The sequence below is a fragment of the Ovis aries genome, chromosome 2 (genome assembly GCF_016772045.2).
Source record: "Ovis aries strain OAR_USU_Benz2616 breed Rambouillet chromosome 2, ARS-UI_Ramb_v3.0, whole genome shotgun sequence".
Classification (NCBI taxonomy): Eukaryota; Metazoa; Chordata; class Mammalia; order Artiodactyla; family Bovidae; genus Ovis; species Ovis aries.
The window spans coordinates 205,801,953-205,826,743 of NC_056055.1; the positions used below are offsets into that span (position 1 = coordinate 205,801,953).

At 43.9% G+C, this 24,791-nt stretch overlaps 1 protein-coding gene across 3 annotated transcripts in view; it reads left to right on the top strand.

The window, feature by feature from the left end:
* Positions 1-206: 206 nt before the first annotated feature.
* Positions 207-24,791, top strand: part of CTLA4 (cytotoxic T-lymphocyte associated protein 4) — a 66,085-nt gene continuing 41,500 nt past the window's right edge. For 2 of the 3 annotated variants that reach the window (XM_027963883.2, XM_042242590.1), the window contains exon 1: positions 2,495-2,719. In XM_027963883.2, the coding sequence (XP_027819684.2) occupies positions 2,677-2,719 (43 nt within the window). In that variant the 5' untranslated portion in view covers positions 2,495-2,676. Of the gene's footprint in view, positions 291-1,936; positions 2,002-2,494; positions 2,720-24,791 lie in introns of those variants that run through there. The other variant, XM_042242589.2, reaches the window with a different exon arrangement.

Genomic DNA, 24,791 nt, shown 5'->3' on the forward strand with positions numbered 1-24,791 from the left:
ACCTACCTCATCTGTACCTTATGTACGTATGCAAAGAAAATCCCAGAGAAGAAATTTATCAGGAAAAATAAATAAACATGTGTGGGATACTTAGATACAGAAATCACCAGGCGTTAACAGCTGATGCTTCTCTTTTCTTGGGGAAGTAGGTGGTGACTCTGAAGGAAGGAGACGAGAGTAAGCAGGACTCTAGACTCAAGTTTAATAATAGTTTGAAGATACTGCTTCCAGTAAAGGAGAAAGAAGCTGACTAGGAATTTTCAGCAGCATTGAAGAGCCAGCTTGAGTTTGTAAGTACTGAGTTTGCAGAGGGTTGGTTGGCATGGTTAAGTGATTTTCTGAAGGGCACTGGACTGCTTGTTGTTTGGGGTAAGAGCAGTTGTAGATTAGCCACAGGAGGAGCACAGACAGTCATGAGAAATTGATGGTATAGTTGAAATGGCTGCATCTTTGTTTGCGATCTCTCAAGGCAGATGTTGGGATAGGGATTCAAGAGCAAGAAGTTTACTAGGAGGTGAGTCCAGGAAAAACGCTTGTAGGTAAGAGGGGGAATGAGACACATCAGAAAAGAGAGTACCTGGCAGACATGCGAGGGGAGCTTACTCCTGCAGGGGGACTCTGGGAGCCAGTGGGAAAACTCATCTTAGAGTGATCTCCCCAGCGCCCTTGCACATCACTTCCCATTTGCCGTTGGTTAGGACTGCTCCGGGGCAATCATGCATGGATCGAGGGCTGCCACACATGTGAATACAGAGAATTCTGGTACCCTGAAGTTGGCCTCAGGCAAAGAGAGGCTGACTGTTGGAAGTCTGGTCTAGCAATGCCTATTGAAAGAGAAGGCCTGGGAAGATAAAGACTGGGCATCAACAGTGTCTGTTACACACATGGAACTCTGCTCAATGTTGCTACTATGCGCCAGCTTGGCTGAGAGGCGGGCTTGGGGGAGAATGGATACCTGTATATGTATGTCTGAGTCCTTTTGCTGTTCACTTGCAACTACCACAACATTGTTAATCAGCTATAGCCCAGTACAAAATAAAAAGTTTAAAGTTTTTTTTTTTTAAGTGTCTGCTACAGATGGACCGTGGATTTGTGTCCAGTAAAGGACGCAGCAAACCTATGAGGAGACTAGGAGGGCAAGGAAAAGTTCTGTGATGAACATTCTTTTTTGAAAATAGTTTTGAATAGGTAATAATAGTACATGGAACAAAATTGAAGCATGAGAGAATATAGAGTGAAAAATAAGTCTTCCTTTCTCACCATCCACCTCCATTTTCTACTATTGTTAGTGTCTTATATATCCTTTCAGAGATAGTATAGTAGGGATTATGTATGTGTAAATGTATTATAGGCATCAGTTCTGTTCAGTCGCTCAGTTGTGTCTGACTCTTTGCAACCCCATGAATCGCAGCACGCCAGGCCTCCCTGTCCATCACCAACTCCCGGAGTTCACTCAGACTCACGTCCATCGAGTCAGTGATGCCATCCAGCCATCTCATCCTCTGTCGTCCCCTTCTCCTCCTGCCCCCAATCCCTCCCAGGGTCAGAGTCTTTTCCAGTGAGTCAACTCTTCGCATGAGGTGGCCAAAGCACTGGAGTTTCAGCTTTAGCAACATTCCTTCCAAAGAAATCCCAGGGTTGATCTCCTTCAGAATGGACAGGTTGGATCTCCTTGCAGTCCAAGGGACTCTCAAGAGTCTTCATAGATATATGTATATACTCATATTTTAGATATGGGTTTTATATATGTGTGTATATATTAAACATACAGGTAATATATATGTTAATTATACCCACACAGGTGGTACAAATAAAATACTCTGTCTTTTACACATGTATCTTGGGGAACTTTTCATATCATTGCATGTGGATTTGCCTCAATTTTAAAAATAGGTGCCTAGCATTCAGTCTGATGGGTGTGTGTGTTCCCTCTCAGTTGCTCAGCCGTGTTCAACTCTTTGCGGACCCATGCCAGGCTCCTCTGTCCATGAGATTTCCCAGGTAAGATACTGGCATGGGTTGTTATGTCCTACTCCAAGGGATCTTCCCAACAAGTTACCAAAAACCCCCAAAATAACAAACTTTCTTCTGGGTATGTTATCTTGTATGTGTGTTACTGACCAGATGCCAATGATCTGTAAGATAAATGCCCAGGAAGAGGGTTGCTGAGTCAAATTTGAATTTGATAGACAGTACTGAACGTCTTTGAACCAATGTACACACTCATGGGATTGACCATCAAGAGGTCAAAGAAGGGAAGTACAGGGGCGAGGGAGTTGAGGAGGAGGGAGGGGCTGGATAACAGTAAATGTCGGATGTGGAGGTTCCGGTGGAGCAGTTCCTGCCGCTGACAAAATCCAGGGTGTGGCCACAGCCAGAAGTTGGCGTGGGCTGGGCGCAGGCAAGGTCGAGGAAACAGAGGAAGTTAAGGAACCATGAGGTGTCAGAGTGACTCACTCAGATGATGAGCCAGGCAGTTCATACTGGTTAGTTCGTCATTATCTTGTGAAAGGCGGTTGGAGAAGCCTTCAGATTCCCTTTAACTCTGGCAAGGAAAAGATGCCTATGCCTCCTGATCCTCTTTCCACTCTGTGGTGCAGAAAACTCTTCACCACTGGAGCTTGCTGAGGAGGAAATGCATCAAAGCAACGTGGCTGCTTCCAGGGCCAGGCAGTGATGTCTCCAGTTAATATTATGGCCCGTGCGGCTGTGGAAGCAGGTGAGTCTGTTTTACCAGATCCTTTGGCTTTCTAGTGAGTATCCATTAGGCCTGTGGATAGCTCATTTTACAACAACTCCAAACTTACAGGTGTTTATGACATTGTCAAATGAACGCTGGCCTGGGGAGATACTTCCTTGTTAATAAAATCACTAGCAATAATAATAACAATAGGGATTAAGGTGCTGAATCAGTTAATAATTGTGTTCAGTAAGTAGCAGAGAGAGATCTTAAAATCACTGGTTTAAACTAGAGAGGAGTTCTCTTTGCTCTCAAGTAATGTGTAAAGTTCAGGGATAAGCCTTCCACAAAAGGTGTAGCAGCTCCACAATGCCCTTGATGTCTCAGGTTCCTCCTCTCCTTCTGCTCTGCCTCTCTGGTGCTGACTTCCATCCTCATGGTTTCCGGATGGCTGCTGAAGTTCCAGCCATCATACCCATGGTTTCATGCTGGAAAAGGTCAGAGGTAAAAGGGATTATGCCAGATGAATTAGCACCTCCCACTCCCAACTTTTGATGAACTTTCACAAAAGTTTCACTCAGTAAAGAGAAATTTTCCTCTCACTGCACAGCTTACAGTCACATGGTCATCCCTATCCGCAGGGAGCCTGGGAAACGGAGACTTTAGCAGGACTCCTTGCAGCCCCCAACAGATTGGATTCTGTTAATAAAGAAAAAGAGACTAGATTTTGGCTCTGGGAGACTAGGTAATGGCTAGGTAACTGGCAATATCTCTCAAATTTCCTAGACACTTTACATTTTAAAAACATGATTTTTTTTTAATAGTGGTAAAATCTGTATAACCTGAAAGTTACTGCTTTAGCTATTAAAAAAATTATTTACTTGGCTGTGTCAGATCTGAGTTGTGGCATGCCAAATCTTCTGGTTGTAACATGTGGGATCTAGTTCCCTGACAAGGGATCGAACCCTGCCCCCTGAATCGGGAGCACAGAGTCTTAGCCACTGGACCACCAGGTCAGTCCCACTATTTTCGTTATTTTTTAAGTGTACAATTCAGTGACATTAAGTACCTTCACAGGTGTTGTATAACTATGACCACCATCCATTTCCAGAACTTAATCAGCTGCATCAGAAACTCTGTCTCCATTAAACAATGACTTCATCACCACCCTCATCTCCCCTCAGCCACTGATGACCCCTATTCTACTTTCTACATCTTTGATTTTGCATATTTTAGGTACCACAGGTCATACAATATTTATCCATTTGTGACTGACTCCATTTCGCATAGTATTTTCAAAGTTCATCCAATTGCAGCAAGCACCAGTACTTCACTCCTTTCCATGACCGAATAACATTCCATTGTATGGATATGCCACATTTTGTGTATCCAATTACATGACACTTGGGTTGTCTTAGTCCGTTCAGGCTGCTGTAATGAATTACCACAGACTGGGTTGCTTCTAAAGAATAGAAGTTTATTTTTCACAGTTCTAGAGGTTCAAAGTCCGAGATCAGAGTGTCAGCATGGTCTGGTTCTGTTGAAGATCCTCTTCTGCATGGCAGAAGGCCGACTTCTCATCCTGGTAGAAGGGGAAAAGGATCTCTGTGGGGCCTCTTTCATGGCAACACTAGTCCCTTTCATGGGGGCTCTACCCTCATGACATGCTCACCTCCTAAAGACCCTGTCTCAGTACCATCACATTGTGCATTAGGATTTCAAGATAGGAATTTGGGGGAGACAGAAACATTCAGAGCATAGAGGTTGTTTCCAAAGTTTCACTACTGTAAATCATGCTGCCGTGAACATTGGTGTATAGACATCTGTTCAAGTTCCTGCTTTCAGTTCTTCTCCGATTCCACCCACGTGGTAATTCTCTGGTTAACTTTTTGAGATGCTACCAAATGCACTTTACATTTTATCTACTCTTCACAAACTGGCCATTGTTGAAATCACACATTAAAATTCTGATGGAGAGGGGCCTCCTACTCTGGATCCAGGTTATCCCCGGCAGGCTGATACTGCCCATTGCCTCCACTGGGGGACTCCCGTGAATTATATGCCTCAGTGAGCTGGATGGAATTTTCATTTTAGAAATGGGAAACAAATGTAACAGGCTGAATCAGCAGTATTCCCACTCTTCTCCTGGTAATGAGAGCTCTGCTAACTTTCCCAGACTCTGCCCTTTGCAGCCTTATTGGGTCTATACTGGATTCCCTTGACCAGTGGAGACTTGGAACCATAAAGTTCCAGGAGGGAGCTGTTTTCACTCCTATGTCCGACCTCAAGCCAACCTGTCACAGATTTATCAAGGAGGGGGAAGATGGCCTTAGTTCATCTCATGCTCCAGTAATAGTTCTAAGTGTGCGTTCTTCTAGCGGATAAGAACGTGGTCACCGGAGCCAGATGGCTTGTGTTCAGATCCCAGCTCTACTATTTGTTGTGTGATCTTCATTAAAATTATTTCACATTTCACTGTGCTTCAGCTTCCTCACCTATAAATAGGGGATGGATGACAGTGCTTTACTTATTTCACATGATTGCCATGAGGGTTACCTGAGTTGACGTGGTTAAGCAAGTACTTTAAAAAGGTGCCTACACTCTGGAAGGGCTCTGCAAGTGGGGGGTCATGTTAGCAGTACTGACCTTATGATTATGCCCAAGAATGTAAATTCTCTAAACTGTAACAGTTAATAGAGAACTGATTATAGATTACCACTGTAGCTCTGGTAATTAAAAACAAAAGAACAAAATTAGGAGGACACAGATGAACGAAGCATGGAGAGACACAGTCATATGGTTTGAAAAAGCCATTAGACTTTAACTGTCTTTGGCCTGATGTCACAAGCTTAGAAAATGCTAACAGTTGGCCTCTGAAATTTGTTAGACCTGCCTGATTCTGTGATCTGTATCTGTAGCAAGATATTTATTCAGTAGTCACCTTGTGCCATCTATAGGTCAGTATGATTTACTGCAATAACTGAAGAGTAGGCTGTGATAATCTTCAGACACAAAATGATTGACTTGATTTTCAAAACCTACTCACACCTCCTTTTTGCTCGGGAAAGCCTTTCTCCTTTTTTGGTTTGTTCTTTGCTTTTGTTTTTGGTAGATGCAATGCTTTTCGTGACTATAAATAATCCTCTCTATGGAACAAGGGGAGAAATTTTGCCTTGAGATGCAGCTGTGAGTGAGGAGGGCATTGCATACCCAGATTCCATTTGCTCACATGTTCCTCACAACCAGGAAATCTTTCCTTCTATGTTAAATGGCCAAGACATCATTTTAAAAATCCAGTGAAGCTTGCATTTTCCCACAGTAAGGGGGGTGAACCAGGAATTGGAGCGATTTCTGCTTTCTATTGTCCTGGTGTTTTATTCTTAGCACCAGTGGCATAGGAAAGGCCATTGATTGTGATGCAGGGAACCCTAAGTGCTGTAAGGGGCAATGCAGGCAGGGGAAATCAGGGAGGACTGTCTGGAGGGGATGAAGTGGGCTCTGGATTTTAGAAGAATGCGGGTGGCAGGAAAAGGGATGACTGGTGGCAGTGATGACCCATTGCCCTCTATACTATACTCTGTGTTTACCGATCAAGAAGGCCTCATCATATAAAAAGAAGAAACTCGTTTCTCATAAGTCTGCCTCATATCAAGCTTTTTCCTTTGGGTCTTCATGTCTTTGTCTCTTTCCTGTTTCCATTCTAAGTTCCCTTACCCTCTTCCTGGTCCAAACCATACTAGTTTCCTTTAGTTTCTGGAAAGCATCATGCTCCCCATCACCGGAGGTTTTTGCATCAGCTGCCCACCCCTACCCCCGGTATGGAACCATCCTCATCTTGGTAACTCTTCTTCATCCTATAGACCTCAGATGAAAAGTCACTTCCGGAAGGAGGCCCTGCCTGATCCCCCAGACCAGGTGGAATCTCCTTGTACATGCTGTGCTTTGCATTCTTCCCTCTCCTTTGGAACTCCTGTCACACTTGTCAGGTTACAGGTCTAACAGATGTCTTTTCTATACGCAGGTATGGGGCTGTCTGTATTCCCATGGACCAGAAAGAGGCCCATGCAAGGGTCAGGAAGGAAAAAATAGCAGAAAAATTGTACATCTTCCACTATTAAGTTTTCTTTGATGGTTTATTTTAGAGGCCAAGCTAACAGTGCCCAGTCACCAATGCATGGTAGTATTGGTGTAGGAGAATGTAGTGGGTACCATTTTCTCAGTCCAGAAATGGGGCAGGTGCTCTGGTGGCACTCTGTGGACAGAGGAGGGACAATGCTCTAGGGTGGAACTTCTGCCGTCACTCCTGCCCCTGGGGATGGAGTAGGATGGTAACTCTGCAGGGTCAGGGGTAGGGGAGCGGGTGAGTGCTGGTTGCAATATAAGACCATCAAATGCAGGAAAAGGGAAAGTGGACTTTCCCCCTTCAATTAATTGAGAAAAGCCATTTCCCAGAGTGCAGAGGAGAATTGGAAAGATGGATTAAGTCTGTAGTGCAATCTTTTAAAATGTACATGATATTAGATAGTAAGCTATACATAAACCACAAAGAAGATTGTGCAGAGGCTTAAATGGGTTGACACCAACTGCAGATCCAAGCATTATGAACTGAGAGGAGACAGGATGAGAAAGACTAAGTGACCCAGTTCTAAGCCTCATCTTTTATCTCGAATATAATAAAATCTTGAGGTCTTGTTAAAAAAAATAACGTATATACTATTTTGAAGGTGAGAAAGAGAAAAGGTATCCTGTGAGGTTAATTTGGCTGCAGTATTTAGGGTGAATTAGAGAAGACTGGTCCGGATCAGAAGAGTGAGCATTAGGGCTGGAATGGACTTCACGACGCGGCGTTTGAAGGAAGACTTAGAGCTCAGAGCCTTTGGGGTGCTAAGGGTCCCTGTGGGGCATCTGGCTTAGTATTTAGCGTCAGGATAGTCCTGTGAGTGTCCTGCCAGGATTATCTGAGGCTCATGAGAGAACTGCTTTGGGTTGCCAGCAGGAAGCACCTGGCTTGGCAAAGCTGGGACAAAAGTAAGAACTGGTGTTAGCATGCCATCGTTTGATTGGCCAAAGAGATGTGAGATTGACCAAGAGGAGGGGAAGACACTAGGTCTTGAGGACTATACCATGATAATAGTATGTTCTATGGGAAACGAAGTCAAGGCACAAGGAAGCTCCCTGACCCTCCTTTAAGTTTTAGGAAAACCCTCATAGACTCAGAGGGAGTTGCTTAGGAATGTAGCCACGGACTTGACTATGATCTTTGAATCCAGCCTGGTTAACACCACGTTGCTTATTTTGACAAGGGAAAACCCCAAGTGCTGGATTTAGGAACATGTACTGGGTTTTTTTTATTGGCCATACAGTTGGCTCCCCTAAGGGAAATGTTTCATTGAGCAGGTCATGTTCTAAAGCCATTCCTTGCTGGTCAAGTTCTTCAAAGTTTCTTCTTAGGAGCTACCCTTTGGAAAGAGCACTGACCTGGCAGGGGAGAGTCTGGGTTCTACTCCCAGCCTCACTACTCTGAAACTACGTCTATGAACAAGTCACTTCACCCACCTGGAACCCAGTTTCCTCCCTATAGCTTCCATCTCTCACATCTTATAACTCTAAATATGGTGCAGTCACTAGAGATAGTGATGAAGCTCATCTTGGTTCTAGAAAACAAATACAGGTTCTGGAAAACAAATATATCGCTATGATGGACTCTGTCCCCTTAAAATTCATATGTTGAAGCCCTAACTCCAAAGAGCAAAATAAACTCGATTCTGGAAAAGAAGATACTCCTCAGCTGTGACACTTATAGTCTGTGTCTCCTAAAGCGCTAGTGATTTGTCTGAGATGTTTTCCCCGACTCCAGCCAATTCTCTGATGCCAGCTGGGTCTCCAACAATTTACCCCATCTACCTGGAGTCAGGAAGCAACAGCTAGAACTGGACATGGAACAACAGACTGGTTCCAAATAGGAAAAGGAGTACATCAAGGCTGTATATTGTCACCCTGCTTATTTAACTTCTATGCAGAGTACATCATGAGAAACGCTGGGCTGGAAGAAGTACAAACTGGAATCAAGATTGCTGGGAGAAATATCAATAACCTCAGATATGCAGATGACACCACCCTTATGACAGAAAGTGAAGAGGAACTAAAGAGCCTCTTGATGAAAGTGAAAGAGGAGAGTGAAAAAGTTGGCTTAAAGCTCAACATTCAGAAAACTAAGATCATGGCATCTGGTCCCATCACTTCATAGCAAAAAATGGGGAAACAGTGGAAACAGTGGCTGACTTTATTTTTTGGGGCTGCAAAATCACTGCAGATGGTGATTGCAGCCATGAAATTAAAAGACGCTTACTCCTTGGAAGGAAAGTTATGACCAACCTAGACAGCATATTCAAAAGCAGAGACATTACTTTGCCGACTAAGGTCCGTCTGGTCAAGGCTATGATTTTTCCAGTGATCATGTATGGATGTGAGAGTTGGACTGTGAACAAAGCTGAGTGCTGAAAAATTGATGCTTTTGAACTGTGGTGTTGGAGAAGACTCTTGAGAGTCCCTTGGACTGCAAGGAGATCCAACCAGTCCATTCTGAAGGAGATCACTCCTGGGTGTTCATTGGAAGGACTGATGCTAAAGCTGAAACTCCAATACTTTGGCCACCTCATGCGAAGAGTTGACTCATTGGAAAAGACTCTGATGCTGGGTGGGATTAGGGGCAGGAGGAGAAGGGGATGACAGAGGATGAGATGGTTGGATGGCATCACTGACTCAATGGACATAGGTTTGGGTGGACTCTGGGAGTTGGTGATGGACAGGGAGGCCTGACTTGCTGCAATTCATGGGGTGGCAAAGAGTCAGACACAACTGAGTGACTGAACTGAACCTGGAGTTAGCATCAGATCCCACTAACTAAATGACTACCCCCTTTTCAGATGTCAGGTGCAAGTTCTGAGCCACATGTCCTCTGATCAACTAGCTATAAATTGGGGGTTCTGATGATCCTTTCCTCAGGTTTGACGATTTGCTAGAATGGCTCACAGAACCCAGGAAAACTTTATGTTTACAGGTTTATTGGGGCTTTGTAGATGGTACAGTGGCAAAGAATCCACCTGTCAATGCAGGAGATGCAAGAGACTTGGGTTCAGTCCCTGGGTTGTGTCTCAGGGTCCCTGTGAGGAGTCCCAGGGAGCTGATGACCCCAAGTGATAGTAAGCATGTGTCCATGGACTTGATCTGGACCTTGAGTGTCTGTGGGGGCAACAGCAGGTCTTGCCTGGGCTTTCTTGGTGCAATAGGATGTTGAGATTACTCAGTGGGATGGAGAACGCAAGCCAGTGGCCAGTTCCATGCTCCTGTGACCACACTGTGTCTAGTCCCTGCTGTGAGCCTGAGATTGGCAGGCCAATCTCTTGAGGCCTACAGTGAAACCTTCTTTATTCTCATTCCTGTTTTTGGAAGTATGTCTAATTTGGAAAGAGATCACACTGCCATGTGACTCCACATTGTACTCTCAAAACTGTGTGTTAAGCAAAATTATTTCCTTTTCTTTTATCTGGCATTCACCCAACAAAATCAGAGTTCCAAATGTCACGCCAAAGGCACTTGCTTAGGAATCTTGAATATGAAGGAGTTTTCCAAATTCTCATAGAAAAAATTATTTCATTTTACAGAAGTTTCTAATTTTTTTAAGATTTTTTTTTGACATGGACCATTTTTAAAAGTCTTTCATTAAATTTATTACAATATAGCTTCTGTTTTATGTCTTGGCCTTTGGCTCCAAGGCATGCGGGATCTTGACCAGGGATCAAACCCACACCCCCTGCATTGGAAGGTGAAATCTTAATCACTGACTGGATCACCAGGATGTCACCTAGAAACAGATATTTTAAAAAGTATGTCCATCTAAAATGTGTAGTCTATGGGCCAGATAGATTTTTCTATACTTAGAATTTTTGATTTTCCAGGATGTCTGAGATTCTATTGGTTAGTGCATACAAGATTGCATACATATATTTTATCTCCATAGGAGAATAAACTCTTTTCACCCATGTCAGAGGCATTAAAAAAACAGGATTACCTTGCTAATAAAAATATTTATCATAGGAAGTAGGAAGTATTATAGTATAGGAAGTATCAGGAAGTATTATGATAAATATTTTCATTAGCAAGGTAATCTTGTTTTTTTTAAATGCCTCTGACAGGGGTAAAAAGAGTTTATTCTCCTATGGAGATAAAATATATGTATTAAAAACTATAGGGGCTTCCCAGGTGGCGCTAGCGGTAAAGAACTTGCTTGCCAATGCAGGAGATAGAAGAGGGTTCAATCTCTAGGTTGGGAAGATCCCCTGGAGTAGGAAATGGCAACCCACTCCAGTACTCTTGCCTGGAGAATTATATGGACAGATGAGCCTGGCGGGCTACAGTCCACAGGGTCGCAAAGCTGGACTTTAGCACACAGGCATTAAAAACTATAACACTTGGGATTAGTTGGAGTACTGTGTAAGCACACAGCACGACATTTTTATAAATGTACAGGTGTTGACGCCTGCATCTCATTCACTTCTGAATCCTTCACAAACCCCGCTCACTACTCGGCATGATACAGCCTTGCTAAAGCTTCGTTGAATTAGTTTTTTAAAAAGTAAATAGTCTGAACCACTTATTTGCATACCTCTGGAGTTTCCTTAACAGAAATGGGAGCCTTATTCAAAACAGACTAAGAGAAAGGCCCAAGGGAGCACAGATTTTCAACTTGTGGTTTCTGAAATGCACAGTTCATGGGTGTCTATTGCTTGCTGTCTCTTGACACTTCCACATTCAGTACAGTGCAGTTCAGTGCTTTGATCTACTTTCTTTTATGCTTCACTGATCATGTAGTTGCAGGCCAGATTTTAAAAGCCATCCATAGGTGGCCAGCTGTCTGGTGGTGGATCTGAAAAGAAGGAGCTATCACTCCCTGAGATACTCACTCTGGAGGTGAGGACAGCCCAGCTTCAGCTTTCTGAATTTCTGTTCTCCCCTTAGGCTCTCAAAATCTGTCAGAATTCTTGGTTGTAGGCAATGCAAACAGACATCAACTGATTTAACCTCACTAGTTAAAATGACATTGGGCTGCTTGTAGGGTCGTCGGCCGAATAGGAGATCCAGGCTTGGAGGTAGGGGAGCAAGGCACAATACCCACAGTCGGGCCACTCCGTGCTCAGGGAGGGCACCACTGCTGCTGCCAGATGCTGTGCTCTCCTGCTGACGTGGCAGCACTTCTGCTCCAGGTAGAGGATGGGGACAGCATCTAACCACTGCTGCCGTGGAACTGTGATCTTGCCACCACCTCTGGAGAGGGAGGGCCTCAGAGTCACCTCTTCTTTTCATCACTAGCACCAGATTCACAGTCCAGAGGGGGTGCTTCTGATTGGTGGGTCCTGGATCCTAGACCCATATAGCTACTTGCAGGGGGTTCCTGGAAAGGTAATGTCTGGCATTTCAGTTTTTATAATGGCGAGTGGCCTCTGCCTTTCTTGAAGACTCATAAGAAAGGCAATTCCTCAAATAAACAGTAGGCAGCTGAAAGAAATGACAGCTGTCCATGATATGAACTAAACTATTCCAACATCGGAGAAGGCGATGGCACCCCGCTCCAGTGCTCTTGCCTGGAAAATCCCACAGATGGAGGAGCCTGGTGGGCTGCAGTCCATGGGGTTGCACAGAGTTGGACACAACTGAGCGACTTCACTTTCACTTTTCACTTTTATGTACTGGAGAAGGAAATGGCAACCCACTCCAGTGTTCCTGCCTGGAGAATCCCAGGGACGGGGGAGCCTGGTGGGCTGCCGTCTATGGGGTCGCACAGAGTCGGACACGACTGAAGCGACTTAGCAGCAGCAGCAGCAGCATACCAACATCAGGCTTCCGAGGTGGCTCAGTGGGTAAATGATCTGCCTGCAGTGTAGGAGCTGCAGGAGATGTGGGTTTGATCCCTGGGTTGGGAAGATCCTCTGGAGTAGGAATGGCAGCCTTCTCCTGTGTTCTTGCCTGTGAAGTCCCATGAAAGAGGAGCCTGAGGGGCTACAGTCCATGGAGTCACAGAGAGTTGGACATGGCTGAAATGACTGAGCAGTCATACCAAAGTCACTTCCTCTAAGAAAGAGGATAAAAACTTTACTGTACGCAGATTATTAAAAACCAAGCCAAACAAAAACTACCAGCAGTAACCATGAGAGCAAGGAGATACGTTATTGCTTGCCTTTGAAAATCCTGCTTATCATGAGAATCATTTCAAATGTAGTTGTTTATAGTTTACTATACGAGGAGCTTTTAATTTTGTCTAAATATTTTACTTAAGGGAATTTTGCTTTCTCTTTTTCCCCTTCAGAAATCTACATTATTGGTGGGCTATGTTATTGGGTTGATGTGGGTTACTTTTCATTCATGGAGGTAGATAAATTGTATATAGGGATTATGCCTCTAGAAACTTCTTTTCATTCATGGAGGTAGATAAATTGTATATAGGGATTATGCCTCTAGAAACTTCTTTTCATTCATGGAGATAGATAAATTGTATATAGGGATTATGCCTCTAGAAACTTCCAAATGGAAGAGCTTCAAAACCTCTGTGGGGATAATCAGGCTTTTCTTAACTCATTTAGTCAAGATCTCCTTGGATTGAACAAGAAGTCAGAATTAGAGCCTAATAGGCCATTTCTATTTAGATGGGAAAAAGTGTCCTATTTCATTAGGCTTGTACTATGTCACTTTGTCACCAAAAGTTTCTAGGTCATATAATTTCACTCGTACACAGAGGTGCAGACTCAGAGCGCTGGGCACGTGGCGTGGTGGTGAGAAAAGGAGAGACTGATATGGTGGGAAGGGTGAGAAGTCAGGAATGGAGGTTCCTGAATTTTGCTGCCCAAGATTACCCCCCAGGGAGCAGCCTCCCAGCCTAAACCCTACTGATGTTGGACCAGTTATTTCAGATAGTCCAACATAGTCCAAAACAATGCTACAAATGAATTGGGGTTGTTCTAAAATGATTTTCACCTCCTCATTGACAATAGCAAGTCTTGATCCAAGGGAGCGTAGGGAGTAGGTATTAATATATACACACATGTATAATACTTCTATACATCACTGTTTAATTAATTAGTGAATTAATTCACTCTGTAACTATTTACTAAGACCCTATTATGTACTAAGCATCACACTGTTTTACAATTGCTACCTCATCTAATAATCCCTCTAACAACCCTATCCTCTGTAGATCAGTTCCTTCCCCTATTTGAAAGATAAGACAATGAAGTTCAGAGAGCTCAAGAGGCAGAAAAACTTGAATCCACATCACTTGTCTCCAAAGTCTGTGATTCTAGCCACTGTTTCTTGTGATCTGAATACCACCTCTGAATACTGAGGTGACCAGCAGACAGTATCTACCCTCCATGGTGGCTGGACGTCAGAAAAGAAAAGAGACATCACCATATGGTGTGATTTTTTTCTATAATACTATTGTGTGGATTTTGAGGTTTGTGCTTGCTCAGTTGTGTCTGACTCTTTGAAACCCTGTGGACTGTAACCCACCAGGCTTCTCTGTCCATGGGATTATCGAGCAAGAATACTGGAGTGGGTTGCCATTTCCTACTCCAGGGGATCTTCCAGACCCAGGGATTGAACCTGCATCTCTGCATTCTCTGCAGCTCACTGCATTGGCAGGCAAATTCTTTACCACTGAGCCACCTGGGAAGCCCAATACTGTTGTATCAAGAGCCCAGAGGAGAGATATCTAAGCCAGCCAAGGTTTGGATGGGAGGTAGTTCATGAAGGTTTTTATGTTTTCAAAGGTTCTTCTTTTATTTAGTGATAAAATTTGATAATGAGTTTAATGTCCTTTTAATTAAATTAATTAATTTATTTAGGCTGCACACTGTGGCATGTGGGATCTTAGTTCCCTGACCAGGGATTGAATCTGTACCTCCTACACTGGAAGCTTGGCGTCTTCACCACTGGACCACCAGGAGGTAAAACGAGCTTAGTGATGAAGGGTGACGAAGATGTTTCACAGGAAAAACATATGTACAGGCATAGAAGTATGACATGGAACAGGCACACACCTGTTCCATGGCTTGTGTGCATAAAAGGAGACACACACAGAGAAAGAGACTCTGAAACATGGCTAGAAGGATATGCAGAAATAGTGTAGGTGAAGAAAGGGTACAGATTTGAGAGCCACTTGGAGAGTAGATTCAACAGGACTTGATGACTGATTATATATGAAGAATGTGGGATCCATAAATTTTTAAAAAGAGTATCTTTCAGGGTAGTATTAGGTTTACAGTAAAATTAAGAGGAAATAAAGATTTCCCACATATCCCGCCCCCCACGTGCATAGCCTTCCCGTTACAAATATTCCCCAACTAGAGTGGTACATTTGTTATACAGATGAACCTATGTTGACACGTTACTATCCAAAGCCTGTAGTTTACATTAGGATTCACTCTTGGTGTACATTCGATGTGTTTGGACAAATGCGTAATAGCATGCACCCTTTATTATAGTAACATATACTATATGTATCATTGTTTAATTCATTGTCCTTCAAGTCATCTGTGCTCCATCTATTTATCCTTCCTTTCTTAATACCCCCTGACAACAATATCCATTGTCTGGACCTACCACAGTTTATTTATCCACTCGCTTACTAGAGGATATCTTGGTTGCTTTCAAGTTTCATTGCTGTTGTTGTTCAGTTGCTAAGTTTGTCTGGCTCTTTGTGACCCCATGGACTGCAGCATCCCAGGCTCCTTTGTTCTTCACGATCTCCTGGATTTTGCTCAAAGTCATGTTCTTTGAATCAGTGATGCTATCTAACCATCTCATCTTCTGGTGCCTCCTTCTTTTATTGCCTTCAATTTTTCCCAGCATCAGGATCTTTTCCAATGATCCAACTCTTTGTATCAGGTGGACAAAGTATTGAAGCTTCAGCTTAAGCATCAGTCCTTCCAATGAATTCAGGATTGATTTCCTATAGGATTGACTGGTTTGATCTCTTTGCAGTACAAGGGACTCTCTAGCACCAAAGCCTTCTTTATGGTCCAACTCTCACATCTGTACTTTACCACTGGAAAAACATAGCTTTGACTATACAGACTTTTGTCAGCAAAGTGATGTCTCTGCTTTTGAATGTGCTGTCTAGGCTTGTCAAAGCTTTTCTTCCAAGAAGCAAGTATCTTTTAACTTCATAGATACTATGGCTACAGTCACCATCTGCAGTGATTTTGGAGCCCAAGAAAATAAAATCTGTCACTGTTTCCACTTTTCCCCCTTCTATTTGCCATAAAGTTATGGGACCGGATGCCATGATCTTAGTTTTTTGAATGTTGAGTTTTAAGCCAGCTTTTTCACTCTCCTCTTTCATCCTCATCAAGAGGTTCTTTAGTTCCTCTTTCACTTTCTGCCATTAGAGTGGTATCATTTGCATATCTAAGGTTGTTCATATTTCTCCTGCAATCTTATTCCAGCTTGTGATTCATCCAGCCCAGCATTTCACATGTGTACGCTAGAGTCAGGCATAACTGAGTGACTAACACACACACACACACACAACACACACACACACACACACACTGCATATAAATTAAAGAAGCAGGGTGACAATATACAGCCTTATTGTACTCCTTTTTCAATTTTAAACCAATCAGTTCTATGTCTGGTTCTAACTGTTGTTTCTTGACCCACACACTGGTTTCTCAGGAGACAGGTAAGGTGGTCTGGTACTCCTATCTATTTAGGAATTTCCCACAGTTTGTTGTGATCCACACAAAAGCGTTAGCATTATCAATGAAGCAGAAGTAGATGCTTTTCTGGAATTCCTTTGCTTTCTCCAGGATCCAGTGAATATTGGCAATTTGATCCCTAGTTCCTCTGCTTCTTTCAAACCAGCTTGGAAGTTCTTGGTTCACATAGTGCTGAAGCCTAGCTTGAAGGATTTTGAGCATTACCTTCCTTGCACATGAAATGAGTGCAATTGTACAGTAATTTGAACATTTTTTGGCATTGCTGTTCTTTGGGCTTGGAATAAAAACTGAACTTTTCCGGTCCTTTGGCAGCTGCTGAGTTTTCCAAATTTGACTCAAAACTGACGTATTGAATGGTGCACTTTAACATCATCACCTTTTAGGATTTTAAATAGCTCAGCTGAAATTCCATCACCTCCGCTAGCTTTGTTTATGGTAATGCTTCCTGAGGCTCTCTTGACTTCGCACTCAAGGATATCTGGCTCCAAGTGACTGACCATGCCATAGTGGTCATTTGGGTCATTAAGACTTTCCTTGTACAGTTCTTCTGTGTATTCTTGCCACTCTTCTTAACCTCTTTTGTTTCTGTTAGGTCCTTACTCTTTCTGTCCTATATTGTGCCCATCCTTGCATGAAATGTTCCTCTGATAGCTCCAATTTCTTTGAAGAGATCTGTAGTCTTCCCCATTCTATTGTTTTCCTCTACTTCTTTGCATTGTTCATTGAAGATGGCCTTCTTATCTCTCCCTGCTGTTCTCTGGAACTCTGCATTCAGTTGGGTATATGTTTCCCTTTCTACTTGGGTTTATGTTTCCTTTTCTACCTTTTACTTTTCTTGATTCCTCAGCTATTTGTAAAGCCTCCTCAGACAACCACTTGGCCTTGTTGCATCTCTTTTTATTGGGGATGGTTTTGGTCACTGCCTCCTGTACAATGTTGTGGACACAGTTCTTAAGGCCCCCGGTCTACCAGATTCCAAATTTTAGCAGTTATGGATAAAGCTGCTATAAATATCGTGTGCAGATTCTTGTGTGAACATAAAGTTTTCATCTACTTTGGATAAAGAAGAAGGCATGTGATTGCTGGATCATATGGTCAGAGTATGTTTAGTTAGTTAAGAAATCACAAAACTATCTTCTAAAGTGGCCGTACCATTTTGCATTCCCACCAGCAATGAATGAGTGTTCCTGTTGCTCCTCACCAACCGATGTTGTGATAGTTCTGCATTTTGGCCATTCAAATTGTGTAGTGGTATCTTATTGCTTTAATTGACATTTTTCTGATAACATGATGTGAAACATCTTTTCATACGCTTATTTGCCATCTGTATCTTTTCTTTGATGAGGTATTTTTGAAGGGCTTTGGCCTATTTTCAGACTGGACTGTTTCTTTTCTTATTGTTGATTTTTAAGAGTTCTTTGTGCATTTTGGAGAACAGTATTTTATCAGATGTGTCTTTTGCAAATATTTCCTCCCAGTCTGTGGCTCGTCTTCTCATTATTTTGACATTGTATTTCGCAGAGCAGAGTTTTAAATTTTAATGAACTCTAGTTTATCAATTATTTCTTTCATGTATTGTGCCTTTGGTGTTGTTTCTGAAAAGTCATTACCATACCCAAGCTGCCATACCCTAGGTTGTCTCCTATGTTATTTTATAGGGGTTTTACAGTTTGAAGTTTTAAATTTGGGTCTATGATCCATTTTGATTTATTTTTTGTAAATAGTGTAAAGTTTGTGTCGAGTCTTTTTTTTTTTTTTCATATGGATGTCCAGTTTCTCCAGCACCATTTGTTGAAAATAGTGTCTTTGCTCCACTATATTGCTTTTGACTCTTTGTCAAAGATTAGTTGACTATATTTATATGTGCCTGTGCCTGGGTTAAATTCTTATTTTATTCATAGTGTTAATGGACACCTGCTTTAAACCAAGTGCTGTAGTAACTTTTGGAAATACAGGGTACAGTAGGAGAGATGTCATCCCTGTTCTCATGGATTGTACAGTGTATAGAAAAGAAAGGATCAAAGATAGCTCAAGATTTCTCATTTGGCTGATGGGTCAGGAAATCCAGAAGCAGCACTAGGTTGATGTGGGGAGATGCTTAGTCTTGGGGAGTCTGACATTTCTGTGTTTCATAAAAAACAGCCAGTAGGTAGTTGGGCATTCAGATGTGGAGCTAGGAGAGCTTGAGCTTGAGATACAGATTTGGGCACCATCTTGCCTGGATATGGTAGTGGAAACCATGCATATAAGTGTGATTGCTCAAGGAATGTGTATTGGGGTTGGTGGGGAAGAGAAGGAGTCAGACAACGGAATTCTGAGGCACTCTAGCATTTACAGGAAGAGAAATGGAGAGGACCACAGAGAAATTGCAAACCGGTGGTCAGAGAGGTGGGAGGGAACTGTGAGAGAGTCATGCTATGGAAGTCAAGTTGTTATGAACCGAACTGTGCCCCTCTCCCCCTGCCCCACACCAAAATTCATTTGCTGAGGCCCTAATTCCCAATGGACCATGTTTAGAGGTAGACTTTAAGGAGATAAGTGAAGTCGCTCTGTAGTGTCTGACTCTTTGCGACCCCATGGACTATAGCCTACTGGGCTCCTCCGTCCATGGGATTTCCCAGGCAAGGGTACAGGAGTGGGGTGCCATTTCCTTCTCCAGGGGATCTTCCTGTCCCAGGGATCAAACCCAGGTCTCCCACATTGTGTGCAGACACTTTACCATCTGAGCCACTAGGAGAGAAATAAGGTTACATTGGGCTTTCCTGGTGGCTCAGATGGTAAAGAATCCACCTGTGATGTAGGAGACTTGGGTTTGATCCCTGGGTTGGGAAGAACCCCTGGAGGGGAGTACTCAGAGGGGCTTCCCAGGTGGCGCTAGTGGTAAAGAGCCTGCCTGCCAGTGCTGGAGATATAAGAGGCATGGGTTTGATTACTTGGGTTGGGAAGATCCCCTGGAGAAGGAAATGGCAACCCACTCCAGTACTCTTGTCTGGAGAATCCCATGGACAGATGAGCCTGGCAGGCTACAGTCCATGGAGTGGCAAAGAGATGGACATGACTGAAGCGATTTAGCACCCATGCCTGAGGACTCAGAGAGACAATGTCATCTCTAAGTCAGAAAGAGAGGCCAAACTGGGAACCAGCCCTGTCAGAACCTTGATCTTGGGGATTCAGCCTCCAGAACTATGAGAAAGCAAAGGTCTGTTGTTTGAGCCACCTAGCCTATGGTATTTTGTTATGGAAAGTTGAACAACTCCAAGGGAGGAGAGAGTTTCAAGGATTGTTTAAAGAAAGATAAATGTCAACAAAGGTGAGAGTAGACATGTGCTCTCTGAATTTGGTAATCCTGTGACCCTAGCAAGAGCAAGGAAGGACCAAGTCTGTCAGAAGACAGACTACAGTGAGATTACATCAGCAGGAGGAGGGGACCACGTGTTTTATACACAAGCATAGCCTCCAGGCTGGAGTCTGGCAGCTCCTACCATCTGTGTTTGTAATTCTGTAAACTCTTTGTGCAGATTCCCCCAGGGACCAGCTTTGCAGTGGTTCATGATTGTGAACCATGTAACAGTCGGCCATGTGCCGGCTTAGGTGTAGTCATCTCGACCAGTGAGGCAGCCTTATTTAATAGTATGAGGGATGTGAATTTAGTGCTTTCTAGGCACCAGGCATTTGTCCTAAACCCTTTGCATATATTTTCCCATGTAATTTTTACAACAACTTTATGAATTAGGCACTATTATTATTATGCTCATTTTTCTTATGGAAAAACTGAGCTATAGTTTCAAACAACCTGACTGCAAGACTCAAGCCTTTAACCACTATATTCTGTAGCTCATATCCTTTTAGCATCTCCTTCCCAGGTGACTTGGTGGTAAAGAATCTGCCTGCCAATGCAGGAGACTCCAGAGGTGCCAGTTCGATTCCTGGGTCAGGAAGATAGGAAATGGCAACTGCAGTATTCTTGCCTGGAGAAGTCCATGGGCAGAGGAGCCTGGCAATCTACAGTCCATGGGGCTGCAAAGAGTCAGACATAGCTGAGCAGCTGAGCAAGCATATCCCTGTGTTGCAGACCCCGGGATCTGCCCTGTGGAGGCTTGAGGAACTGACTTGTGTCCTCTAACAATGCACTGTGTAGACTTTGGGGAAGATGATTCTCTAGGGTGCTTTCTGACTCTCATGGTCCATGATCTGATGGTTTAGACTAAATTATACTCTAGTGACCTGGCATTAACCTCTGCATAAAAGTTAACCAGAAGTTTTCAGTCAGGATCAGTTATCAGTCACCAAGGGGGGAAGGGGAGAATAGGGTGAACTGGGAGATTGGGACTGACATATATACACTGTTGATATTATGTATAAATAGATAATTAACGAGAACCTAATGTATAGCTCAGGGAACCCTACTCAATGCACTGTGGTGACTTAAAGGGGAAGGAAATCCAAAAGAGAGGGGATATGTGTATACTTATAACTGATTCACTTTGTTGTACAGTAGAAATTAGCACATTGTAAAGCAACTGTACTCCAATAAAAATTAATTTATGAAAAAGATCAGTTATCAGGACCATGAGAAGACCCTGTATCGAGTGTCTTGCCTATGAGACACCACCCCCTATTTATGCAGGCAGGGAACATGGGGAGCCCCCCAACAGTTGACAGGGAGTGGGGCATGTACACAGGGTGACCGGGAGGCTTGATGTAGGCTCCACTTCAGGCAGGATGCTAGTGGACTTGGGAGAAGCCCCTGACTCTACCCCATGTTGCTGCTTCCACTCATTGGCTGGGAAGTGAGAGTTCTGGCTGAGGGTCCGTGATCAAGAATTTCATGGAGGAGAACAATCAGCCGGTCACCACCACAGCTGTTGAAGGGTTTAACAGTGCCACTGCTGTCTTGGGGTACGTAAGGGTCTGGGGAAATTTTTATTCCCGCGCCCTTGTCCATCTAAGCAATTTGATTGAAAGCATCTCACAGAACTTGATGGATCCATGTGAAGTCCATATGACTTGTCAATGAAGACATAGATTGGTGAGTAGAGAAGAGGTACTTAAGTATTTACTTATTGTCCTGTTATTGTACATAAAGATCCCTGGTTAGGTCTGGCAATCACTTTGTAATCTTTGTTGTCAGATTCATGATTCCTGGATAATTTTTTGTATCTGCCATGATGAAAAGGTAGCAATGCTATTATCACGTCATGGCTCCTCAGAACCTGTTTGTATCGAAACTGTGTAGACCTTCTGGCTTCTGTCGTCTACTCCTCTCATTTATTTAATGTCGATTACAGCATTAGTCATTATACTGCATCATCCGTCAGGCTGCCTGTGAATACGGGCTTCCCGTGCTTGTCACACATGTTGTTATTGCACTTCTCTGAGAATGATCACAAATACAAGTCATACTCAGAGCACACAGGAAAATGTGAACAATCATTTGGTTTTTGGTCATGTTCAGAATTTTGTAGCATAAGATGGAACAGCATATCTTTCAATCGCATCTTCTTTTAAAATTTGTAGATCATTATCATTCTGTTCCTAGAACGTGATCTTCTTCCACGATGACTACACCTCTGTCTTTCATACACCACCCGAGCTGGGAGGAGAGGTGAAGCGCTCATAGGCAGGTGGGGAAGAGTGTGGTTTCATTCATGTAAGGAATCAGTGTCCCATGCCAGGCACAGCTTAATACTGACCCAAGAGAGCATGAGGTCACCAGCCAATTGGAGGTGGGGTTGGGGGAGGGGTTTGCCTCACTTGGAAGGATAGGTAGTGGGAGGCAGAATGGTGCTGGGGGAGGGGCACAACATAAAGTACACCTGCCCCATCCTGCCTTCCTTAGTGCTATAGCTGGAGGCAGCTCTTTGGTCAGGACGTGGACAGATTAGAGTCTGTGCACCTGTCTGCACATGTGGCTCAAACTGGAAGATCGGCTGGTTGTTTGCTATTGCTGCCATAACAGACTATCTATATATTCAGTGGCTTAAAGCAACTCATCTATTATCTCACAGTCGGAAGTCTGGGTGCTCAGCTAGTTTTCCATCCCAGATTTCACAAGGCTAGAGTCAAGGACTGGGCAGGTCTGTGATCCTTTCTGGATGCTCCAGGGGGGAATCTGCTCACAACCTCATTCAGATGGTTGGCACAATTCAGCTCCCTGTGGTTATAGGAATGAGGTTCCCATTTCCCTAATGGATGTTGACCAGGTGTCTTTCTCAGCTAGAGGCCACCTGCATTCCCTGGCCCATGGCGTCTTTTCACCCATCGTCAATGCCAGCAGCAGTAGGCTGTCTTCCTCATGCTTTGAATCTTTTGGATTTTCCCTTTGATCTCTTTCATCTTCTGCTTCTGGCTGGAGAAAGTTCTCTGTTTTTAAGGGCTCATGTGATTAGATTGGGCCCACCTGGATAATCCAGCATACTCTAATTTCTCTAATTAAGGTCTATACCTTAATTATATCTGCATAGTCCCTTTTGCCTGGAGAAGGCAATGGCAACCCACTCCAGTACTCTTGCCTGGAAAATCCCATGGATGGAGGGGCCTGGTGGGCTGCAGTCCATGGAGTCAAGAAGAGTTGGACACGACTGAGCGACTTCACTTTCACTTTTCACTTTCATGCATTGGAGAAGGAAATGGCAACCTACTCCAGTGTTCTTGCCTGGAGAATCCCAGGGACGGGGGAGCCTGGTGGGCTGCCATCTATGGGCTCGCACAGAGTTGGACCCGACTGAAGCGACTTAGCAGTAGCAGCAGCAGTCTCTTTTGCCATATAACATAACAGATCATAAGAGGTTCTAGGGTTTGAAGTATGAACATCTTTGGAGGCCATCATTCTGCCTACCCCTGGGATCAGGGAATAAGCTTCATCCAAATTAGGATGTTAGCACCATTCTGGCAGTTCAACACTTCATGGACCTAGGAAAATAAATACCCTACTGGCCATCAGGAGCAATCTGCTTAGCAGTTCACCCTCTTGGAATGAACCCTGGCCATTGAGTCTGGGGCCACCCCATGAGCATGGTCCCAGAGCTCCTTGGATCTTGTGGTCCCCTCTCCAGGTGGATAGGGGGTTTGGGGCAGAGGGCTAGAGTGTGTGAGAACATCCCCAAAGGGAGAAGCAGGGACAGACCAACAAAGGTCCCTGTTTGGGTTCCTGCCTAGATGGTACTGCTAATTCTGGGTGTTCCCAGGCACTGGAGAAAAGCTCTTGAAATGGGCCAGTATAGGGGCCCTGCTTACTTGGTTCCAAGGGCAAGACAGTGCTGCTTCCAGCAACTAAACTGATAAGAACTCCACTTTCATTTTCTTTGTGTATTATCTCCAGAGTGCAGGCCAATGCCCTGTTGGGTTTGTCCTGCTCAGGCAACGTTGTATAGCAGAGCCTCCAGGGGCTTTCTTTTCAGCCTTTGCTCAAGTCCCAGATATTGCTGGATGACCTTGGACAAATTACTTCGTTAGGTGAGCCACAGTCTCTTCATCTGAGTAATGAACTGAGGGCAATGATAGTGAACACCAACACTCTGAGGGCTGACAGATATCACAACTACTTTACACTCGTACCTGCCTCATTATTTCCACCTTTTAATGTTGTGATGATCAAGTAAGTTGACGTATTGTAAAAACTCCTGGAATACAGTAAGCAATCCATGTGTGCTATGTGCTCATCTTGTCTGGCTCTGTGACCCCATAGCCCACCAGGCTCCTCTGTCCATGGGATTCTCCAGGCAAGAATGCTGGAGTGGGATAACATTTCTTATCTTCCTAACCCAGGAATCGAACCCGCAGTCTCTTGCATCTCCTGCATTGGCAGGAAGATTCTTAACCACTAAGCCACCTGGAAAGCCCCCAAGCAGTCCAGACATTCAACAACAAGCGTCAACTGAGCTGGTAAATGGTTAACAACTGGCTCTCTGAGGAAGGAGAGGAGGCGGACTTGGAGCTTTGCCGATGGCCAGGGTGTACAGACACCCACCCAGCTAACTTCAGACTAACAGTATGGTGTCATTGAATGCGGAGTTGAGAAGTGATGCTAACCATTGGCTCCGTGGGCAGGGGGAGCCAGATTCAGCACCCACCAGAAGGGTGAGCTCTTCATTTGTTCCAGTTACGGTGTTCACACTGGAGACACAGTGATGCATGTGATGGCGCTTATAGTTCCCCTCTTGGCGCTCTTTTTCCTTTCCCCAACTGAAAGTCCGAGTCTCCCAAATGCTTTGTAAAGCAGACCTAGTTCAGGGTAGAGAAACGTGAACCTGGTAACCTCTCAAGGTGTCTGTCGGCTCTTGCCTGAACCAGAAGAGGAAGTGTTATTTCTGGTTTCTTTGCAAGCCAGCAGTCTT